This window comes from Ceratosolen solmsi, unplaced genomic scaffold (assembly GCF_000503995.2).
Source record: "Ceratosolen solmsi marchali unplaced genomic scaffold, CerSol_1.0 scaffold29, whole genome shotgun sequence".
Taxonomy (NCBI): Eukaryota; Metazoa; Arthropoda; class Insecta; order Hymenoptera; family Agaonidae; genus Ceratosolen; species Ceratosolen solmsi.
The window spans coordinates 661,801-681,350 of record NW_011948417.1 but is presented as its reverse complement, the minus strand read 5'-3'; the positions used below and the strand labels follow the sequence as shown (position 1 = coordinate 681,350).

Here is a 19,550-nt window from a genome sequence, read left to right as displayed (position 1 = left end):
GTTCTACCAAAATCCCTTGCGGCGATGCTCGCTCCAGTTACGACGCCTTATAAGACCGTAACGACGACTACGATCACGACTACGACAACTCAGGCTAAGCCTTCCACGACTTCGACGACTTCGCTTTCTGCAAGGCCCTCCATTGCCAACGCAACGAACATCGACACGCTTCTTGTAGCCACGGATAAAGAAGAAAAAATCACTTCTCCACCCGAGGCTCTGCAGGACAAGACGGCCTTCATATTCAATAATCTTAGTCAACTTAATCTACAGCAAAAGTGCGATGAGATCAGGGATATCGTAACGGAAGAATATTGGCCCTGGATGGCCCAATATCTTGTCATGAAGAGGGCGAGTATTGAACTCAATTTTCATGCATTGTATTCAAACTTTTTGGACTGTTTGAAAGTGCCAGATGTTAACCGAATGGTAACAAGAGAGACCTTTAGGTGAGTTTTAACACCTTCATAAAACATTATCAATCGTTTTGTTTTTACGCGCTGTCTCGATTTTCAGGAATATCAAAGTACTGCTTCGTAGCGATAAGGGAATAGCTAATTTTTCGGATCGCTCCTTATTGAAAAATCTCGGCCATTGGCTTGGAATGCTCACGCTTGGTAGAAACAAGCCTATCTTACATGTAGATATTGATTTAAAGAGTTTACTTGTCGAGGCATATTGTAAAGGTCAACAAGAGCTCCTTTACGTTGTGCCCTTTGTTGCTAAAGTTCTCGAGAGTTGTGCGAAGAGTCGAGTGTTTCGACCGCCCAATCCTTGGACAATGGCAATCATGAATGTATTAGCGGAACTTCATCAAGAGCCAGATCTTAAACTCAATCTCAAATTCGAAATTGAGGTGCTCTGTAAAAATTTAAGCATCGATGTGGCCGAGCTGAAGCCTGCCATTTATCTTAAGGATCCGGAAAAACTTGTTAACTTAGAATATCAATTATCACAACCGAACAAGAAAATTCAAGAAGTAACTAATAATGCGACCAATCAACAACAACAGCAACAAGTACAGGTTAGGATACAATTTGATTAACATACAATTACAAAAAGTAAGTTCCCTGTAAAATTTGTAAATATAAAGTCTAGAGAATTGTATTCTTTTTTTTTTTTTTTTTCTAGAAAAAAAAGGGGAAAAGAAAATGAGAAAAAAACTTAACTATAACCAATAATTATTTAGAATTAGTGACCTTTACAAACTTTTCATAATTTCATTGTCATGTCGTGATTCCTATATACAGCGTAAAAATTATATATTTTTTTAATGATTTCGACAAATATTTGATATTTTACTTTTGTGCAAATGTTGTTCTTCTGTATTATGTTTTTAATACGAAATTACTCACTGTAACGTTATTATAGCCTTAATAATAGTTGAGTTTAGGGTTCCCTTTGGCAATCTATTATTTTACTTAAGTGCTTAAGTAACATTTAGAATCCATGCATTCCATATCATATATGGTAACTTTTTCTTTGAGTTGTAATCTGCATTAAAAGATTTCATGGCCCACGAGAATTGTGTCTGGTTTTTATTTAAAGATTCTTTCGCTAATTCGTTTGGTTCATGGATTATATTTTGTTTTTCATTATTCATTAATTAAGCAAGGAAAATAATTTCTGGTAGCCCCAACCACCATAGTGTTCTGATCTTCTATTTGAACATTGAGCATTTCAATATCCAATAATGTTTCATTATGCATGCAAATATTTTCGTACAATCTATGTGTGTGTAACTAATTTATTATTAATCAACGGAATTCTATACATTTATACGAATTCAGTTAATATAAGAAAAATTATTTTTCTCCTCAGTCCTATTATGCGTCTAATTTTTCTATTCAATTTGACATCAATTTTTTTATTAGAATGACATAGTCCCGGTGTAACATTAAAGTGCATGTTAGATTGGTTGTGAATTAATTAAAAAATACGTTATAATATTAGCAGGTTCAGGTAGAAGATTTAGTTGGACCGTCTCCAGCTGTAGTAGCGCAGCAGCAGCAGCAGCAGCAACAGCAGCAGCAACAACAGCAGCAACAACAGCAGCAGCAACAGTCATCGGCGCCAGTTGCTAATACAACGCCTTCATTGCCGACGGGACCGCCGGAACCGCGATTCAATTACATGGACATATCAGTCACCAATATTGCCAACATCGCTCAACATATAACCATCAATAACAATTTGACCTTATTCCAGGTAAAATTTACAAACACGTAGTAATCTTAATCCCTTAATAGATAAAATATTAATAGAGTAATAATAATAATAATGCCCAATGCCTCGTATTTACTTGTGTATCAATAATGTATTAATTCTGTTAATTTTATTTTGTAATTTTACCGCATATTTTTTTTTTTTACATTAGTCATTTATACATTTTCTTAAGATATTTAGTTTTATAAAATATTAAAATAAGGTAATATCCATTATTGTGTAAATCGATCGTAGTATCGTTATAATCTACTTTGCAAATTTTAATGTTTTGATTGAAAATTCTGCGCCATTATCCTTTATCGGGAGTGCGTAATTAAAAGGCAATGAAACTAAACTATCCACACTTTTATAAAGTTAATTCACAAAGCTGTTAAAGATTTTAACAGACATTGGATTTATTATAAATTCCGTGCGATATTTAAATTCACCGATTAAAATAGTAAAGAATTTCACCTTTCAGTCGCACCCACATCTCAAGCCATTCGTAAGACAAGCGGTAGAGCGCGCTATTCAAGAATGGATACATCCGGTGGTCGACCGATCCATCAAGATCGCCCTCACGACGACCGAGCAGACCGTGAAAAAGGATTTCGCTCTCGATCCCGATGAAACGAAAATGCGCACGGCTGCGCGCCACATGGTGCGCAACCTCACCGCGGGAATGGCCATGATCACCTGCCGCGACCAAATTCTAGCGTCGATTAGCTCGAACTTGAAGAACGCCTTCCTCATGGCCATAATCGGCACCTCGCCCCAGCAGAAGGAGCTTGCCGAGCAGGCGGCAAACGTCGTCGCGGCCGATAACATGGAATTGGCTTGCGCGTTCGTGCAGAAAACGGCTATTGAAAAGGCTATTCCTGAAATGGATAAACGATTGCTCAATGAAATCGAGCTGCGAAAGATCGCGAGACAAGAGGGAAGGAGATATTGCGATCCCTTGGCCAAATATCAAGCCGAGCGCATGCCCGAGCAAATCAGACTTAAGGTACGTAAGAGCTTAAGATGTTACTGGACTAGTGGATGACTGCAAGCAATTTGGTTGGAAATAAAATGTCTGAATCGGTTATATATATATATATATATACATGTAAATAAGAGACTTTCAAATGCCTCGAAGAAGTACCTCCCACTACGCTTTAGATTGTATTTGAATTAATTTGTCCACGATAGTAGTAGTCCCTCTTATTATTAAGAGTCGTTAAAGTAACATCACGTCCATGATGGTTTTTAGGTCGGTGGAGTGACAGCCCAACAAATGACCGTCTACGAGGAATTCGCCCGCAATATTCCGGGCTTCTTGCCTCTCTCCGAACGTGAAACTCAAACTCTCTTCGTCCCAAAAGCCATAGCTGAAGCACCAGCGATTCAGCCATTCGCCACGAACGCACCAGCGGCAGCTGCAATGGCAGTCGCTACGGCACAGCAGGTAGCCTACGCCGCCGCCGTCAGCAACGACGAAGTTGGCACAATGCTGGAGAAACTTGGAGGCGAGGTACGTAATAATAACGATTCTAACCGCCTCTAAACAAACTAAATAAATCATTTAATCAAAACATATTTACATATTGGTTATTATGTATGGATGTACGTTGCAGGTGGAGGTGCTCCTTGCCACAATGGGACCGTCGACACCGCCGCCGCAACACGCGGCTCTTCACAGTCTGCTCGAGTCTCTTATATTGACGAGAAGATCGAGGGACGCTGGTGCGGCGATGGGATTGCTGAAGAAGGCCGTCGAGGGTCTGCTGGACGGGCCGACGCTATCCAGCGGAGTTATGGACTCGGAAGTATTAATGAGATACAGAGAGCTGCATCTGAGGATACTCAAGTGCTTGCAGGATCCAAGAGCTTACGGCATGCAATGGACTAACAAACATATTACAAGATGCCTCACGGAGTGCCGAGAAGAGTACAGATATAATTTTGAAGCTGTAGATTGCCTTATTAGGTGAGAAAGCATTAATATATTATTATATCACTTCGATAATATTCTGTTTTACGTTGATCGAGCGATGCAGTGAAGTACATTAAATGCCCTTAAAAATTTTCTTCTAAACTCATACATTAATTATTGTAATAATTTACATATCTTGTATAGATAAAAATCTTATTAAGTAAATGCTAGAATGCTGCTCTCATAAATCTTTGCAATCATTAATTTAGCTGATTAATTTTTATAAAATATCAATGATTTTCCTCTGCTCTATAATAATGTACAGTAGTAATTATGTCTTTTTGTAATGTGCCGCATTACAGGGGTGGGTGTTGTCGATGCATTGTTACATTGTGTATAATTTTGTTCTCTTTTAGATCTCATTTGATAAGTCTGCCTCAGTACGATTTAGCGATAGCTCAAGCAATGGAATCTGGTAATACAATGGCAACAGCTTTTGCTATGCAGTTGGTCCAATTGTATTTAATCGATGAAAGACAAACAACTCATGTTACGGAATCCGATCTTTTTCATACAATTGAATTAGTAGCGAGAATGGCACTCCATAGAGCCCCACCCGAAGGGTGAGTTAAATGTCATATTTATAATGCAGTTGCTTATCAAATTTTATTCATAAATCGTCATCAATTTTAATTATCAATTTACCGTATTTAACAAGACATTTAGTAATAAATAGATGTAAGCGTTAAATTTGCTTAGTAAATGGGTAACGAAATAATAAATATACCGAATTTCGTTCCAGAATATCACTCTTTAGATTAAATTCATTAATCGAATCATTAAGAGTTAACCATGATCCTGCGGTACTGACAGATAGAGCACCCGCTGGTCCCACTGCTCATATCCACTCTGGAATTCTTCAGGTGAGAGTAAGTATAAACAAAATGTATTAATCCAATCGCCCTTAATTGTTATGGGACAATAAAAAAATGTTAAAATCACAATTATCATTTAAAAGAATTTAAAAAATTGGGATCTTGAAAGCATTTCTCATTTTGTCCGTGTGTGTCTGTGCCTTAAAAGAAAAAGAAAAAGAAAAAGAAAAAGGAAAGGAAAAATCCATTCGCATCATTGTGTCGATAATTTATCTTTGATTATTAATCCATCGTTCACCTTTGACATTAGACATATCCTTTCCTTTATCGCAATGTGATTTTGATGAAGAAGAAGAAGAAGGGGAAGAAGAAAAATAGCCTCGTTTTGTCATTACAGGCACGCGACTTCGAGGATCCGCCAGGCCTGATGGAGAAAACCGAATATCTACTGCGCGAATGGGTAAACATGTACCACAATCCAACTCACGCACGTGATCCAACCAAAGCTTTCGGCATTTTTGTCCATCAAATGAATATCCACGGTATCTTGAAAACCGACGATCTCATTACACGCTTTTTCAAGCTAAGCACACAAATGTGCGTCGACCACTGCTATCGGGCATTAGCCGAGACGAATAACGCGCCATCCGTCGTCCGAGCCAAATGCTTTCACACTCTAGATGCCTTCGTAAGACTAGTAGCTCTGTTAGTTAAGCATTCCGGGGATACAAATAACACTCACACCAAAATTAATTTGCTGAATAAGGTAAGAATGGGTTTTAAACACGTAAGAAAGTTGTAAATATATTACGAGCTTCCTTTTTTTTCTTTTTTTTTAAGCCGCTTGAAAGAAATTTTTTCGGCCCAACGGCATCGTTATTGCCAAATAATAATTGTCATGTATTAAATCGCGCGAGTAACGAAAGCTAAAGAAAGCCTATGTTACGGCTCTCAGAGTAAAAATAATAAATAATAATGCTTTTAATTTATCGATATATTATATAATCAAGTACTTTAAGTGTCTACTACTTAATAATTGTACAATTATTTACGAAACAATTTATGCGCCATTGAAATACAAACTATTTTTAATTTACGCAAGCATGCAGGATAATTTTATCTATTACATTTCAATTTAATGATTTATATTGAATTTTATGAATTTTATTTACTTAATTTTTTTTTTTTTTTTTTTTTTTTTTTTTTTTTTTCCCCCGTCGTTTCTACATTTATAAAACACTTGAATCATTTATATTACATTATGCAAATAAAAAAAAAGGCTAAAAACAAATAATAATAATAAAAAATAAATAAATAAATAAATAAATAAATAAATAAAACGTAATCTCTGCCTGCGCAGGTCTTGGGGATCGTGGCGGGTGTGTTGTTGCAAGATCACGAGATGCGCGGTACCGACTTTCAGCAGCTACCCTACCATCGGATCTTCATAATGTTGTTCCTCGAACTCTGTGCCCCCGAGCCCGTCCTCGAGGCCGTCAACTACCAGGTGCTGACCGCCTTCTGTCACACCCTGCACATACTACGACCCGCTAAGGCGCCGGGCTTCTGCTACGCCTGGCTCGAGCTCGTCTCTCACCGTGTCTTCATCGGTCGTATGCTCGCCATTACGCCTCAACAGCGCTGCTGGGGCATTTACGCCCAACTACTCATCGACCTCTTCAAGTACCTCGCACCCTATCTCCGTAACGCCGAGCTTGGTGAGCCATCGAGACTATCCTCATCAGCTGCACGCTCGTCCAACCAATCATTATTTCATTATTTACACCGATCCCGAAGCCGGAACGAGCCATACATACTAAACATTTAATATGCGTGAACATATTGGCCGACCATTTGGCTAGGAACGCTAATCCAACTGTCATCCAACTGTCGTTAACGACCTACGCGAACATTACAAACAAACAGCATATAATAGCGCTCGTGTTGAGTATTTGCTGTGTGCAATACGAATTTTGCCAGCTTACTGCTTTTATATATGAAAATGAAAGAAAGAAAGAAAGTATCTATAATAATTTGTCGATTTATCGAGATTTTAGGACCAATTTTTATTTTTAAGGATAAACATTAGTAATGGTGAAATTAATAAGTCGGCTGAGCGTGTATAGCAATCGTAAATTCTTCGGTACTTTAAGGACGAAAATGTTTCTGTTCGAAATATAGCCAAGCCGGTGACACTACTGTACAAGGGTACCCTGAGAGTTTTGTTGGTGCTGCTACACGACTTCCCGGAGTTCCTGTGCGACTACCATTACGGCTTTTGTGACGTCATCCCACCAAACTGCATACAGATGCGCAATCTGATCCTGAGCGCATTTCCCCGCAACATGCGACTCCCCGATCCATTCACGCCAAATCTCAAGGTTGACATGCTACAGGAGATCACGCACGCGCCTCGGGTGCTAACTAATTTCGCCTCGCTAATTCAGCCGGTTACGTTTAAGAAGGAGTTAGATTCCTACCTGAAAGCCCGAGCGCCCGTCACCTTCCTCGGGGATCTGCGTACCGATCTCCAGGTAGCTCTTATCTTTCTCATTACTATTAATTCTCACTGGCACGACAAGTTTCCATTGTTCTTGTTCTTGTTGTTGTTGTTACTGTTGTTATTATTGTTGTTGTTGTTGTTATTATTATTATTATTATTATTATTATTATTATTATTATTATTATTACTATCGGTATTGTTAATTGTCGTCGTTGCATACGTAAGTGGCTTTTTACGAAACTTGCACATTCGAGCCAATTGTTGCATAATTAATGAGAAAAAGAATATGTTAATTGGAGCGCTAAACTGTCGCATCGTATGCTGCTACGATTAACATAATAGAAATACAATATAATGTTGCAAATAAACTTTAAATATAAGAGGTTGAGAAAATTAATCGCGACAATAATGCTAGTATCTCTTACAATATCCAATTAAAAAGTATCATTTTGAAATTACTATTGTCAACAAAAAAGAAAATCAAAAATAACCCGCAAATTTCAAATCCACGCGTTATTGATTATCAATTTTGTACATTCAATTCATGTTTGCCTCTTACCATACGCGATAGCGCATAAAATAGATGGAAGATGAAAAAAGAAAAGCAAATGATAATAATAGAAGGATGTCCGATCTTATAAAAAGGCTTGTAAAACTCTAACGATGATTAAGGGTCGTCGTAAAATTTCGCGCGTAATTTGTAAAACTTTGCTGCAAAATTCGCAGGTCTCCCAGGAGGCGGGAATGCGCTATAACATCCAGCTGATGAACGCACTCGTCCTTTACGTGGGCACTCAAGCGATAGCTTTTATACGTAGCAAGGGTCACACGCCGAACATGTCAACGATCGCCCACTCGGCGCACATGGACATCTTTCAAAATCTGGCGGTTGACCTTGACACGGAGGGTCGCTACCTTTTCCTTAACGCAATTGCCAATCAGCTTCGCTATCCCAACAGTCACACGCATTACTTCAGTTGCACGCTTCTTTATCTGTTCTCCGAGGCGAACACCGAGGCTATACAAGAGCAAATCACCAGAGTCCTGCTCGAGAGACTAATTGTCAATCGGCCACATCCGTGGGGACTACTCATTACATTCATAGAGCTTATCAAAAATCCAGCGTACAAGTTCTGGCAACACGAGTTCGTGCATTGTGCCCATGAGATTGAAAAGTAAGTCTTTATGTTTTATCGCCTGATTTTATGTGAGCTTTGGAGGTGTCGGCACATCCATGAGATTCGATCGTATTAAGTCATTCTGTTTATCTGTATATTTAATGTCATTAAGTATTGTCTTAACATGAAGGCATTTTTTTTTTCATTTTTCTTTCTGGTTTGTGTTTTTTTTTTTTTTTTTTTCCTTTTAAATTTGCTTTCAAATTAAAAGATGGCAAGAGAGAGTTTGTACCTTATTACTTTACTGCATACTATGTATTACGATCAATGACTTTTGCAAATACTTTCCTGATTAACTTAAGTTCGCTAATCAGAATAATTAACGTAACATTATTTTTAATCGTTAATACATAATCCAAGCATTATGTAAGACGTGCATTGCTTAAAGCTTACATTCTATCTAGTGACACGTTAACATGTGTTGAAAAATGTTTATTGTTAAAAACAAAACAAAAAAAAACAAAAAAACAAATAAATGTAGATTAATAATTAATAAGTAGACATAATAATCAATACTTTTTAAACATTTCTTCTTCTTTTTTTATTACTTTTACTTTTCTATTTTTAAATTAATCGTTGAATTTGAAAGTAAACTTGAGAGAAATTACTTGTTCACTTTATATACATTTACAATACATTATTACAATACTTTTTTTTTTTTTTTTTTTTTTTTTTTTTTTTTTTTTTTTTAAATTAAATAATTTCTTTTTTCTTTTTTAAACTTATTTGTAACTGCTTATGACCGTATAAATCAATGCATTTTTAATCATTAATCGATTAATTGTCAGCTTTAATTATTTTATTTATTATTTATATGAACAATTTTTCTTTCATATTTAAATTTACACACAACTACATTATATATTATAATTTGTTTTAATTACATGCATTTTAATCACCATTTTTAGTGAAGCTTTAAAGTTCATTGTAAAATGTAAAATAAACTTTTTATTAATGGTAAAATTTTCCAATGGTATAATCATTATATTTATGTAATAAATACATGTAATTTTCGAATGTTTTGGAAAGCTCTATTAAAAATTGTGATACGAAAAGCTTTTTTTCTAATTATATCTTAAAACGTATTAAATTAGCTACATTCATAGTTGTCGTCATCTTTCATTTTTATTTTAAGATTCTTTGACTCAATCAGCTTGATTCTCTGAAAGGGTATTCAGAACAAAAATAATTGCTTCTTATTACTCCCTACAACGTTTCGACGTCAGAGCTTTGTCCGTTCATCGGATTATTATTACACGTAATAGACTTTTGTATGATTTTATTTTTATGATAAAAAGAAGAATAAACATTTTACATGTAATTAAAAGACAATTGAATATTTACAATAAGAAAGACCATATTGTATTAAAGATTATGTATAAATTAAATATTTTTATCATTTTTAATAAATTCTACAAATTTCTGAAAAGTTTGTATGCCATAATTGTTATAGTTCTTCAAAAAAAATTTTATTTACATATATGTTAATTAGAATGTTTATTAATTCTTCATTGAATTAGTAATATTTTAAAAATAATCAATATAAGTATATAAATAACTACTATATTTAACGCTAATTAAAGTAGATATAATCAATTATAATTATTTTAAGCCACTTTTGAGAATTGGCATTTATTTTATTACAAAATGAAAAATAAGTTATCTATATTATTCTTCTTATATAGAATTGTTGATGAAAATTTGTTTCACTTATTTTTTTTTATTTTTTTTTTCCTTTTTTGTCTTTTTTTTCTTTTTTTTTTTTTTTTTTTTTTTTTTTCTTTTCTTTTCTTTTCTTTTTTTTTTCACAGAAATTATAAATTTTCACGAAAAATATATTTATTACTACTCATACGTAGAGGATATGTCAGCTCTATGTTTACCATTGGACTATTGAACAAATGATAAATAATAAGGTTCAATTCAATTATACACGTATTTATCTAATGATATTTTTGGCTTTTCCAATTGTTTGTTAATTGTTGAAATAAGAGATTGAATCGAAATTTTGCATAGCAAGAGATTGATCAACGTTTAAATTTGTTCGATTTTTCATAAATCAAAGCCCTTTTACAATTCAATCGAATAACTTGATTGTCGAATTAGTAAAATAACCAATACAGTGGTAAACAACTTTTACATATCCCCTCGATGAGAAAGTTTTTTTATTTGATCCAAAATGCATAAGATAAAATAATTTCATTTTATTTATCACTCACTAAAAGTTATTTAAATTTTTTATTTCGAGATACTTTAAAAACAATGCATGTTAAGTTTATTATCAGTATTATAAAGTATAAATTTATTTATTTTCAGATTGTTCGAATCAGTAGCTCGTTCATGTATGGTTCAAAAACAAGTTCAACCTACTCCAGAACCAGAAATCCCAGAGTGATAAGACGTTTTCTTCTTTGTCGATTATCTTGTACAGTATATACGTGAAAATAAGCGTGTAAAAAGTTGTTGATCTAGGTGTACCATACTTCGAACTATATAATAATTTTTATTTTTTCTCTCTCTCTTTTTTTTTTTCTTTTTTTTTTTTTTTTTTCTTTTTTTTTAACCTAATTAATAATCGTATAAATATATACATATATACATATACTAATTGTAAGGCATAGTATAAGTTAATAGAGTACATAATGCAATTAACGTGTTAATATTTTAATACAAACAGGCAGATTTTCGTTGCATCAGTGAGATAAAAAGTATATAAAAGAAAAAGCAACGAAACTCTACGAGTCTCCTAAATCGTGTCTTTCTAAATAATGTATTCACCAGTAGGTGTGTTTAGTATTGTATTTTATACTTTATAGGATATATAGTAAAAGCAAGGACAATTTCTAAGAATATTTGCGAAAGACATAATGGCATTCTGTAGAACGCGACGATAAATTATGATAGTTTCTTTTCCTTTTAGTTTGAAATAAAAATAACGAATGTTGATTATAATTATTCGAAGTCACGTGTAATTTAATATTTAAGCAGAGCAGAGTAAAATCTCTGAAGTGCGTCCGGAGCAAACGCAGGAAGTGTCAAGGCGTGTTATGAAGAAAAATGGTACTCCAATGTAATATTGTACAAAAATGTGTGTTTTCGATAAGTTTATGCTTGTAATGCGACAGAAAAAAAAAGAAAGAAAACGTTATGTAAAGATTTATGAATGACATTTATTAAATAAGTGAAAAATTTCTATATACATTGTTTCTTTAATAGCATTCCACTCCCTTAAAATTGAAAATACTTCTAATTAAACGAATCCCATAGAATAAATAATTGTATTAGAGATTCGAAAGTATATGAACAAAACAAAAAAGAAAAGAAAGAAAAAAATACGAAAATCGCATTGCCTATAAAAGAATGAAAAATACTCTTGAAACAATTAGCTGTTGGTATTATTTTGTCCAAAACTTGCGACATCGTAAGAATATTATTTAAAGCGTATTGTTTTCTCATAAACATTAAACGGGACAAAATTTTTGAAACTGTATCATGAAAATAATAAGGACCAAATTAATTATAAGAACATAATTTATATTAAATATAGCAAAGGAAATTTTTTTATAAAAATATCTATAAATTAATTACGGTTCGTCCTCTCTTAAAACATCTATACGTAAAAGTCGAATGAACTATTTAATTCTTTCGTTTTTTTTGTTTTTTTTTTTTTTTTGTTTTGGCGTTTATAAAATAAATAATAAAAATGATAAATTCATTTGATTATTGAAGTGTATTTTTAAGTGGCATACACCTATTATACATCGTATACAATTTATAAATTTTACAATATTTTGATTTTGAGTAAGATTAAAATTAAAATGTATAGTTTTGCAAATTTGATTGATCAATTTGAAAAAAAAAAAAAAAAAAAATTAAATAATACACTTTACATTATTTATAATAATCATAAAGTTTTACGGGGAGAAAGTGTTATAACTCGTACGGTTTAAATAAGCCTAATTTCCAATTGGATATTTCATTTATCGCGAGTTGCGTGGTACGAGTCTCTTTCTTTATCCGGGAATTTCGTCGGCAGATTTGGACTGTGTAAGTGACACTTTGCATGGAATCTTATCCCGGCTACGTCCACTTCATAATCTCCAGCGAGAATATATTGATTCGTTACGCGTTGAGGGACGCCCTTGGAGTCTAAATTTTGAATGAAACCTAAGCACACCTGTGACAACAAGAAGCAATAATTCTCATTACAAGATGTCTACGTTTAATCGTTAAATATGATATCTTATGAGATACCAAAGAATTTGGCTGCTAATTTTTTCTTATTTCGTGGGAAGGAGGCTCTTACTTGTTTTTTAAAAGTAAATCCATATCCGGTTGTAGTTGTCATTCCAGAGTATTTTCCGTTTCTGTATATAGGCTCACCACCCCAACACCACGTGTCGATGTCAGGATCGTGATCGTTCAAAAGGAGTTGAATGTATTGCCTGGTTACGCCTTGATCTCTTTGCTTTAGAAGAGCTTCCTTGCCAATAAAGTCCACTCCTTTCTACAAAATGGCGTTTAAAATGATCAATAATTCCGATGATTAGTTACATTACACGATTTGATCTTCTTTAGCTTGACTCTTTAATTCATGTATATTCATTAAAGTGTTGATTAAACAAAGGAGTCGATAGAACAAGGTAATTAAAAAATTTCACGGTAAATGACAATTATTTTAACAAAAAGAACGTCAGCCATCAGAGATCGAAGTGGATAGAGGAATATTAATTAACAGAAAAGCTCTGACGATTTAATTATATTCCTCTATTATATCTTTTGCAATTAAATAAATTCTAATTTCTCTTATAATTTAACTACTAACTTCAAATTTCACCCTCCATGTTCGACCGCATTCCAAAGGGGTTGTAAAGGTATCCAAATCTTGTCCCCAAAAAGCATAGAATTTTTCAACTCTCAAGGCACGTGTGGCATAATAGCCAGCATGCCTTATTTGATATTTTTCACCGGCTTCTATTAATCGCGTATAAACGTGAAGAGCAAACTGAAAACAAGATACAATATACTTGGCCTTGATTATCTCAATTTTTAAAATACCATAGACTGATAAATAAATGAACTTTAAATTATATTACTTCGTTGGGGATGTAAAGCACATATCCAAGCTCTCCAGTGTGAGTCAAATTCATAGTTCTTATTCCATTAGCCAAGCCAACATCCAACTCCTACAAAAAAAAAAATTTTTAAAAAAAAAAAAAAAAAAAAAAAAAAATCAACAGTTTATATATATATATATATATATATATGAAAAGAAAGAAATTGTCATAAGGAATAGATTGAAATGAAAGTATGAAAATACAAAAGTCTACGTTCATTGATATCAATCCTATAAAATCGTAATATCTCGATAAAATAATTGGCAATTTAATATAAATTTATCGTCTTGCGACAAATTCTTGTAAAGTCGCAAAATAGCTCGATTTAATATTCAAATTGATTATTTAAATGACCGTACAAAAGACCGTAAAATCACTTGCTATTTATAGCGCAAATATTAATAATAGCTAAATAAGCTAATAGGATTTCCCTCGAATGTATTGGCCTTTCAAATAAACAAAAATTAATCATTAATTCTGCCCAATATTCGATAAGCTCCGATGGATTTAATCGTTTGCACTGTACCTTGAACGTGAAGAAGGGAAAGTTCTTTGGGTGCACATCCGTATCCGTTAATTCAGAGAGCAAATGTCTGGTTGCAGGACCCATAATACATATGGCGGTGTACGCTGAAGTGACATCGGAGAAAGCTACGGAGCCGTCAGCTGGCAAATGTCGTTTTAACCAATATTTGCAACGAGTTTGTTGAATAGTTGGGGCTATCATCATGAAGCTGTAAAATCGCACACGCATTTGTCAAATAGAAAGCATAAAAATATTTGCCTTAGCCAATTTGAAAATAAATTTAGCAAGTAGCTTCAAATAAATAAATAAATAAATAATTAATTAATTCACTCTTAATACTTACTAGTTGGGGGCCATCCGAGCTAAGCTACAGTCGTTCTCATAACCACCCCGATGATTTTGCATTCCCGTATGAATGATACTTCCAACGGGTACGTCCACGTCATTAGAGCATAAATATTGCAAATAATCCACCACTTCCAATCCATTTGACTGGTAAAAATAAGCCCAAAGTCAAGCTCGGCTATAGATTTTCATAATAATCGTTATATTTTGTGATAAAATGGCCAACTCTTACCCATATATCAAGTTTCGTAAAGGACGAATAATCACTCAGACCTATTGTTTCTCGACAAGCAGCATATTCCTTTGCAACGTAAGGAAACCACGGAGGCTTACCAAATGTATTGGTATATGCAATTTTATATTTCTGCCATCCATCTACTGGATCTAAATCTAATTTAAAAGCTTATAATAATAAGCCTTATAAGATGTATTAATTTTTTTTCTCAATATTAAATACTATCGGTTATATAAGCATGTAACACACAATCACATAATTTGCAATATTATTTAGCCACGTTAAGTCGAAGTACATTTTAACGAATATATAATTTAATTGGATTAAACTTAAGTAGTATAATGCACACATAAAATTGATTTTAAAAAGTATAATTATGTCCGATGCTTCTAGTTTAATCTGAACTCACGATTATATTTGCTTATTTCTTTAAACTTTAAAACTTCTTCGAATTAATTTGATTCTTTGCAAAAAGAGTTCTCGTAATAATTGTACTTTCAATATTGTCAACGTTCAGGAATTCATCTATCAATATCAATTCATAGCATAATAGACGTAATGGACAACGTTGAGACGATAGAAGCTTACGCATTTATGACAAATTAAAATAATTAAAATACAATCTAATGTAGTAACAAAGCACATGCTTTTATGCCGAATCGTTATCAACAAAATGACATTTAGACTTTATTATTATGATAAATGTAGACTACGAAACTATATATATATATATATATATATATATAAAATAGATGTTACTATTATCAAGAAATGTTTAATACCTTCGTTGTCAAGCTGAAACCAACTCGGTCGTTCATAGCCCATTACTTGTCCAAATACAGCTCCGGCTTTCCTTAACTTCGGATAAATCGGTGACATTCTCAAGTTCCTGCCAGTTTTAAATTCATGATTTGGATATTGCAAAGCATAATGCCTTCCCGGCACCTCCTTTACGCGATCGCGTAAAAATTTACGATTGTTATGAAGTCCAATGAAACGACTGACATCTAATTCGTAATAATCTAAGGAGGCTAAGCCCTTAGTTATCAGCTCGGCGGTTGTTCGTCCAACTCCACCGGCCGCCGATATCCCTACCTATAAAGAATTTTCAAATTCAACCTCTCTTTCGTCGATTTTTCGTCGATTGTTTCTTTCACTCTCTCTCTCTCTCTCTCTCTCAATAATGCCAATGTTGTTAATATAAGTGAAAGTCTTAGTTCAATTTTAATTGGATAACACTGGACAGCGTAATTGGCATGATAAATATGTGTAATAAAGAGTGAGTGCTTTGGGAGGAAAATACCGTTTTCATTCCAGTTGCAACAAAGTAATGCCTGATTTCCGGCGATTCGCCAACTATCCATTTACAATCGGGTGAAAATGCTTCTGGACCATTGCATAACATTTTCAATGTCGCATTTTGAAGATTCGGTATTCTGTGAAGCATTTGCTCAAATAAAATGTGAAACTGATCCCAATCAGGGGGTAAATTGCGATCTTTTGGATTTTCTAAAAAAATTTTTCATCCATTGTTCACCAATCTGTAAATTACCAAAATGTAAGTGATTATATAGGCACGTACCTGGTATGACGCCGTCTTCAAAAACAGGTTTACTTATTGGCTCAAAACCTCCAGCCAATATACATCCTCCATTCTCTCGGAAATATATATGCCCATCTAAATCTCTAACTACTGGAGTCATTGGATCTAAATTAGGAATCTGCTGTGTGTGAAGATAATAATGTTCCACGGGATGAAGTGGAACCTAGAGAAATATTTCTATTTAATTCAATAGAGTTTAGTTCGTAATAATTTGTAAACTACAAGTTTCATAATTGCTAGTATATGCTTGGTAAAATTAATTCTATGAGCATTTCAATTGAAATTTTAACATATCGGAATAAATATCCTATCATTTGAAATTGTATTTTACTTTTTATTTCATACTCTATAATTTCAATGCAATTTTTGCTTACCAATCTAATAATACAACTCAACGAGACTAGAAAGTTTAAAAAAAAAAAAAAAAAAAAAAAAAAAAAAAAACAACAACAATAAATAAATAAATACATATTTAATTTTCCATGTAAATTTCACTCTTTTACAACAGTTAAGCAAATGCAATTATAAAAACGTTAAGGGTTATGAGGTGATTGTAAAATGTCAATTGTAAAAAAAAAAAAAACACTTTTACTAACTTTAACATAAGGTTCGCTTAATTTTCCTACGTTGCGCGCCCAAAATCCAGTACAATTTACAAAATATTTACACTTTATCTTTCCCCTCGTAGTTTCAACTCCTTCTACTGTATTATTTGTGCTTATGACTTTTGTTAATTTACAATTTTGATACACCCTTACTCCTAAAACAATACAATGATTGAATTCAACAATAATTTGCTTAAGAAATGTATAATTTTTTTTTTTAATTAATAAAAACCTTTTTTAATAGCCTCTCCCATTAGTGTTAAACATATTTGATAAGGATCCGCGACACCATCGCCGGGGATCCAAAGACCACCATTAAGATCATCCACTTTTAACAATGGACAGAGTTCTTTAATTTCTTCTGGTGTGACTAGATGACATTCGGTATTAAGACATCTGGAGGAACGTTGTGAAATTTTATTGTACGTTGTTTAAATTTACTGTGCATTATTATTCAATATAATTTTAATAAATATCAACAAATTATTTAGTTATTATATTATCATAAGCCATGCTAGAAAACCCTTATATTGAAATTTAACGTTCAAATATCAAAGGGACGAATTAACATTTAACTTATTAGACATTCGATTGGACATTTGATTTATTAATTCCGTACTATACATATCTTTCAAAATAAATGGTATTTTAATTAAAAATAATAAAAAAAAAAAAAAAAAGAAAAAGAAAAAAAAAAAAATATTAATAAATAGAAAAATACACGATTTACAATACATAAAATATAATTTAAACTTTGTAAATCCTTGGTCCATTCAATGATAATTGAGTGAAAAAACTTTTTAAGTACACTTAAATTTAATAAACTAACAAATTCTTGCGAATAAACGCTTTAACAAAGATTGAATTTTTAAATTTTAAGTGTTGAAAATTTAATGTTTATCAAGCAGCTTCCCTATTAATTAATGCAATTTTTTATTTTATTCTATTTTTCTAGAAATTAATGAAAAAATATGTAAATACATTTACCTATTATTTTAAATGTACTAATTCAATAAAAAATGAGGTCCATAATTACTGTAAAAATTCATGTTATTCGCAAAGTTATTAAATTAGATTATCCGTAGTCTTCTTTCTAATTTGATGTATCTTGTTACTTTCAAATATAACTCTTATAAGTAAGCTAAGCAAGTAATTAATTAATATTTACACAGATTGGGCTTTCATTCTTCTGAATAATGTCATACGATCTCTCGTCCTTGCTAATGACAGACTGCCGCATTGTTTCCATCCAGTTAACAGGCCCTTCTTTTCAAGTTCCTTATATAAAGCTATACTATCTTGGGCTAATTTTACTTGCGACATAGAGGGCTTGAAAGCACCTACAAGACCCGATGAATGCCATGTCGTACCTTCGCCTATTCTATACGTAGACAAACTCAAATAAACTTAAGCCTCCTTTTAATATCGTTAAAAGGATATAATTTAATTCTTTCTTATACTATAAAGACGTTAAACATTTCATTTTCCTTCGCAATAAGTTAGTTATATTCGTTGTCATTTGGTATACCAAACAAAAATAAAAAACAAATAGAAGATAAAAGCTTCTTGTCCCTTATTTATAAAATATTAATTAAGTAATTAATTGATTAATCAATATTATAAGTAATTCAAAGTGTCAAAAGAACTATTTTCTATAGGAGCTTAACTTCCTTACCTGCAGCTTTCGATGAGAACTGTCTGTTCCCCACAACCGGCCAAAGCAAGATGATATGCCACAGCGGCTCCCATTACACCACCACCACATATCACAATATCAGCTTCTGATGGAATTTTTTCATAATTTATAAATGATAAATTTATTGGCCAAATTGGCTCAGACTTTATAGGGGACGAAGAATTTGTTCTTACAATAACTTTGTTATTTATATTTAGTAATTTGTTTTTCTTTGATAAAAATCGTCTGCAATAAATTCCAGATTTTTGCCACATCTTTATTAACTTCTGGTTATTCAATTTCCATGATTTCTATATACATATATGCATGCATATATATATATATATATATATATATATGCATATGCGTTCGAGTGCGTGCGTTCCAATGCGCGCGCGCGCGCGTTGTGCTACACCTGTTTTTAAATTGTTCGTATACAGCTGAAAATGAAAAATAAATTAATTAATAAATAAACATTATATACGTTATTCATTATTATCAAATAATAAATTAATTTACATTTTAATATATTTACATAGATATAAGCGGCCATACATTTAGACTACAGTTATTTATTTTCTGAACCGAATCACTTTATATAGTAACTGTTTCATTAAATTTATATTTAATTTTTACAACGAATTCGTTTCATAATATATTAATCAAATATCATCACATGTACAAATAATAACTAATGGTTCCTTCGACCAATAATATTCACTTTAATAACAAAAGCACACACATCGTTAATATATATTATATATAATA

At 32.7% G+C, this 19,550-nt stretch overlaps 2 protein-coding genes across 3 annotated transcripts in view; one reads left to right on the top strand and one right to left on the bottom strand.

Moving 5' to 3' along the window:
* Window positions 1-11,186, top strand: part of Not1 (CCR4-NOT transcription complex subunit 1) — a 20,248-nt gene extending 9,062 nt beyond the window's left edge. Inside the window, exons 9-21 of the mRNA XM_011496201.1 lie at window positions 1-449; window positions 517-1,024; window positions 1,957-2,208; window positions 2,687-3,211; window positions 3,458-3,718; window positions 3,822-4,174; window positions 4,537-4,743; window positions 4,923-5,049; window positions 5,393-5,761; window positions 6,356-6,713; window positions 7,177-7,529; window positions 8,225-8,673; window positions 10,993-11,186. The exon at window positions 1-449 is cut by the window's left edge and continues 309 nt beyond it. Of these exons, the coding sequence (XP_011494503.1) occupies window positions 1-449; window positions 517-1,024; window positions 1,957-2,208; window positions 2,687-3,211; window positions 3,458-3,718; window positions 3,822-4,174; window positions 4,537-4,743; window positions 4,923-5,049; window positions 5,393-5,761; window positions 6,356-6,713; window positions 7,177-7,529; window positions 8,225-8,673; window positions 10,993-11,071 (4,290 nt within the window). The 3' untranslated portion in view covers window positions 11,072-11,186. The remainder of the gene's footprint in view (window positions 450-516; window positions 1,025-1,956; window positions 2,209-2,686; window positions 3,212-3,457; window positions 3,719-3,821; window positions 4,175-4,536; window positions 4,744-4,922; window positions 5,050-5,392; window positions 5,762-6,355; window positions 6,714-7,176; window positions 7,530-8,224; window positions 8,674-10,992) is intronic.
* Window positions 11,187-12,596: 1,410 nt separating this feature from the next.
* Window positions 12,597-19,089, bottom strand: LOC105359580 (pyruvate dehydrogenase phosphatase regulatory subunit, mitochondrial). 2 transcript variants are annotated; one of them, XM_011496200.1, is made up of 15 exons: window positions 18,977-19,023; window positions 18,783-18,888; window positions 18,276-18,488; window positions 17,340-17,503; window positions 17,099-17,262; window positions 16,482-16,665; window positions 16,203-16,408; window positions 15,682-15,994; window positions 14,897-15,054; window positions 14,663-14,811; window positions 14,320-14,527; window positions 13,773-13,862; window positions 13,502-13,681; window positions 12,983-13,183; window positions 12,597-12,853 (listed from the first exon to the last, which is right to left on the bottom strand). In XM_011496200.1, the coding sequence occupies exons 2-15, from the start codon at window positions 18,854-18,856 to the stop codon at window positions 12,653-12,655; spliced, it is 2,505 nt and encodes an 834-aa protein (XP_011494502.1). In that variant the 5' UTR covers window positions 18,857-18,888; window positions 18,977-19,023; the 3' UTR covers window positions 12,597-12,652. The 2 variants fall into 2 exon arrangements, with proteins under 2 accessions (XP_011494502.1, XP_011494500.1); XM_011496198.1 differs by having other exon boundaries at window positions 18,783-19,089.
* Window positions 19,090-19,550: the final 461 nt, after the last annotated feature.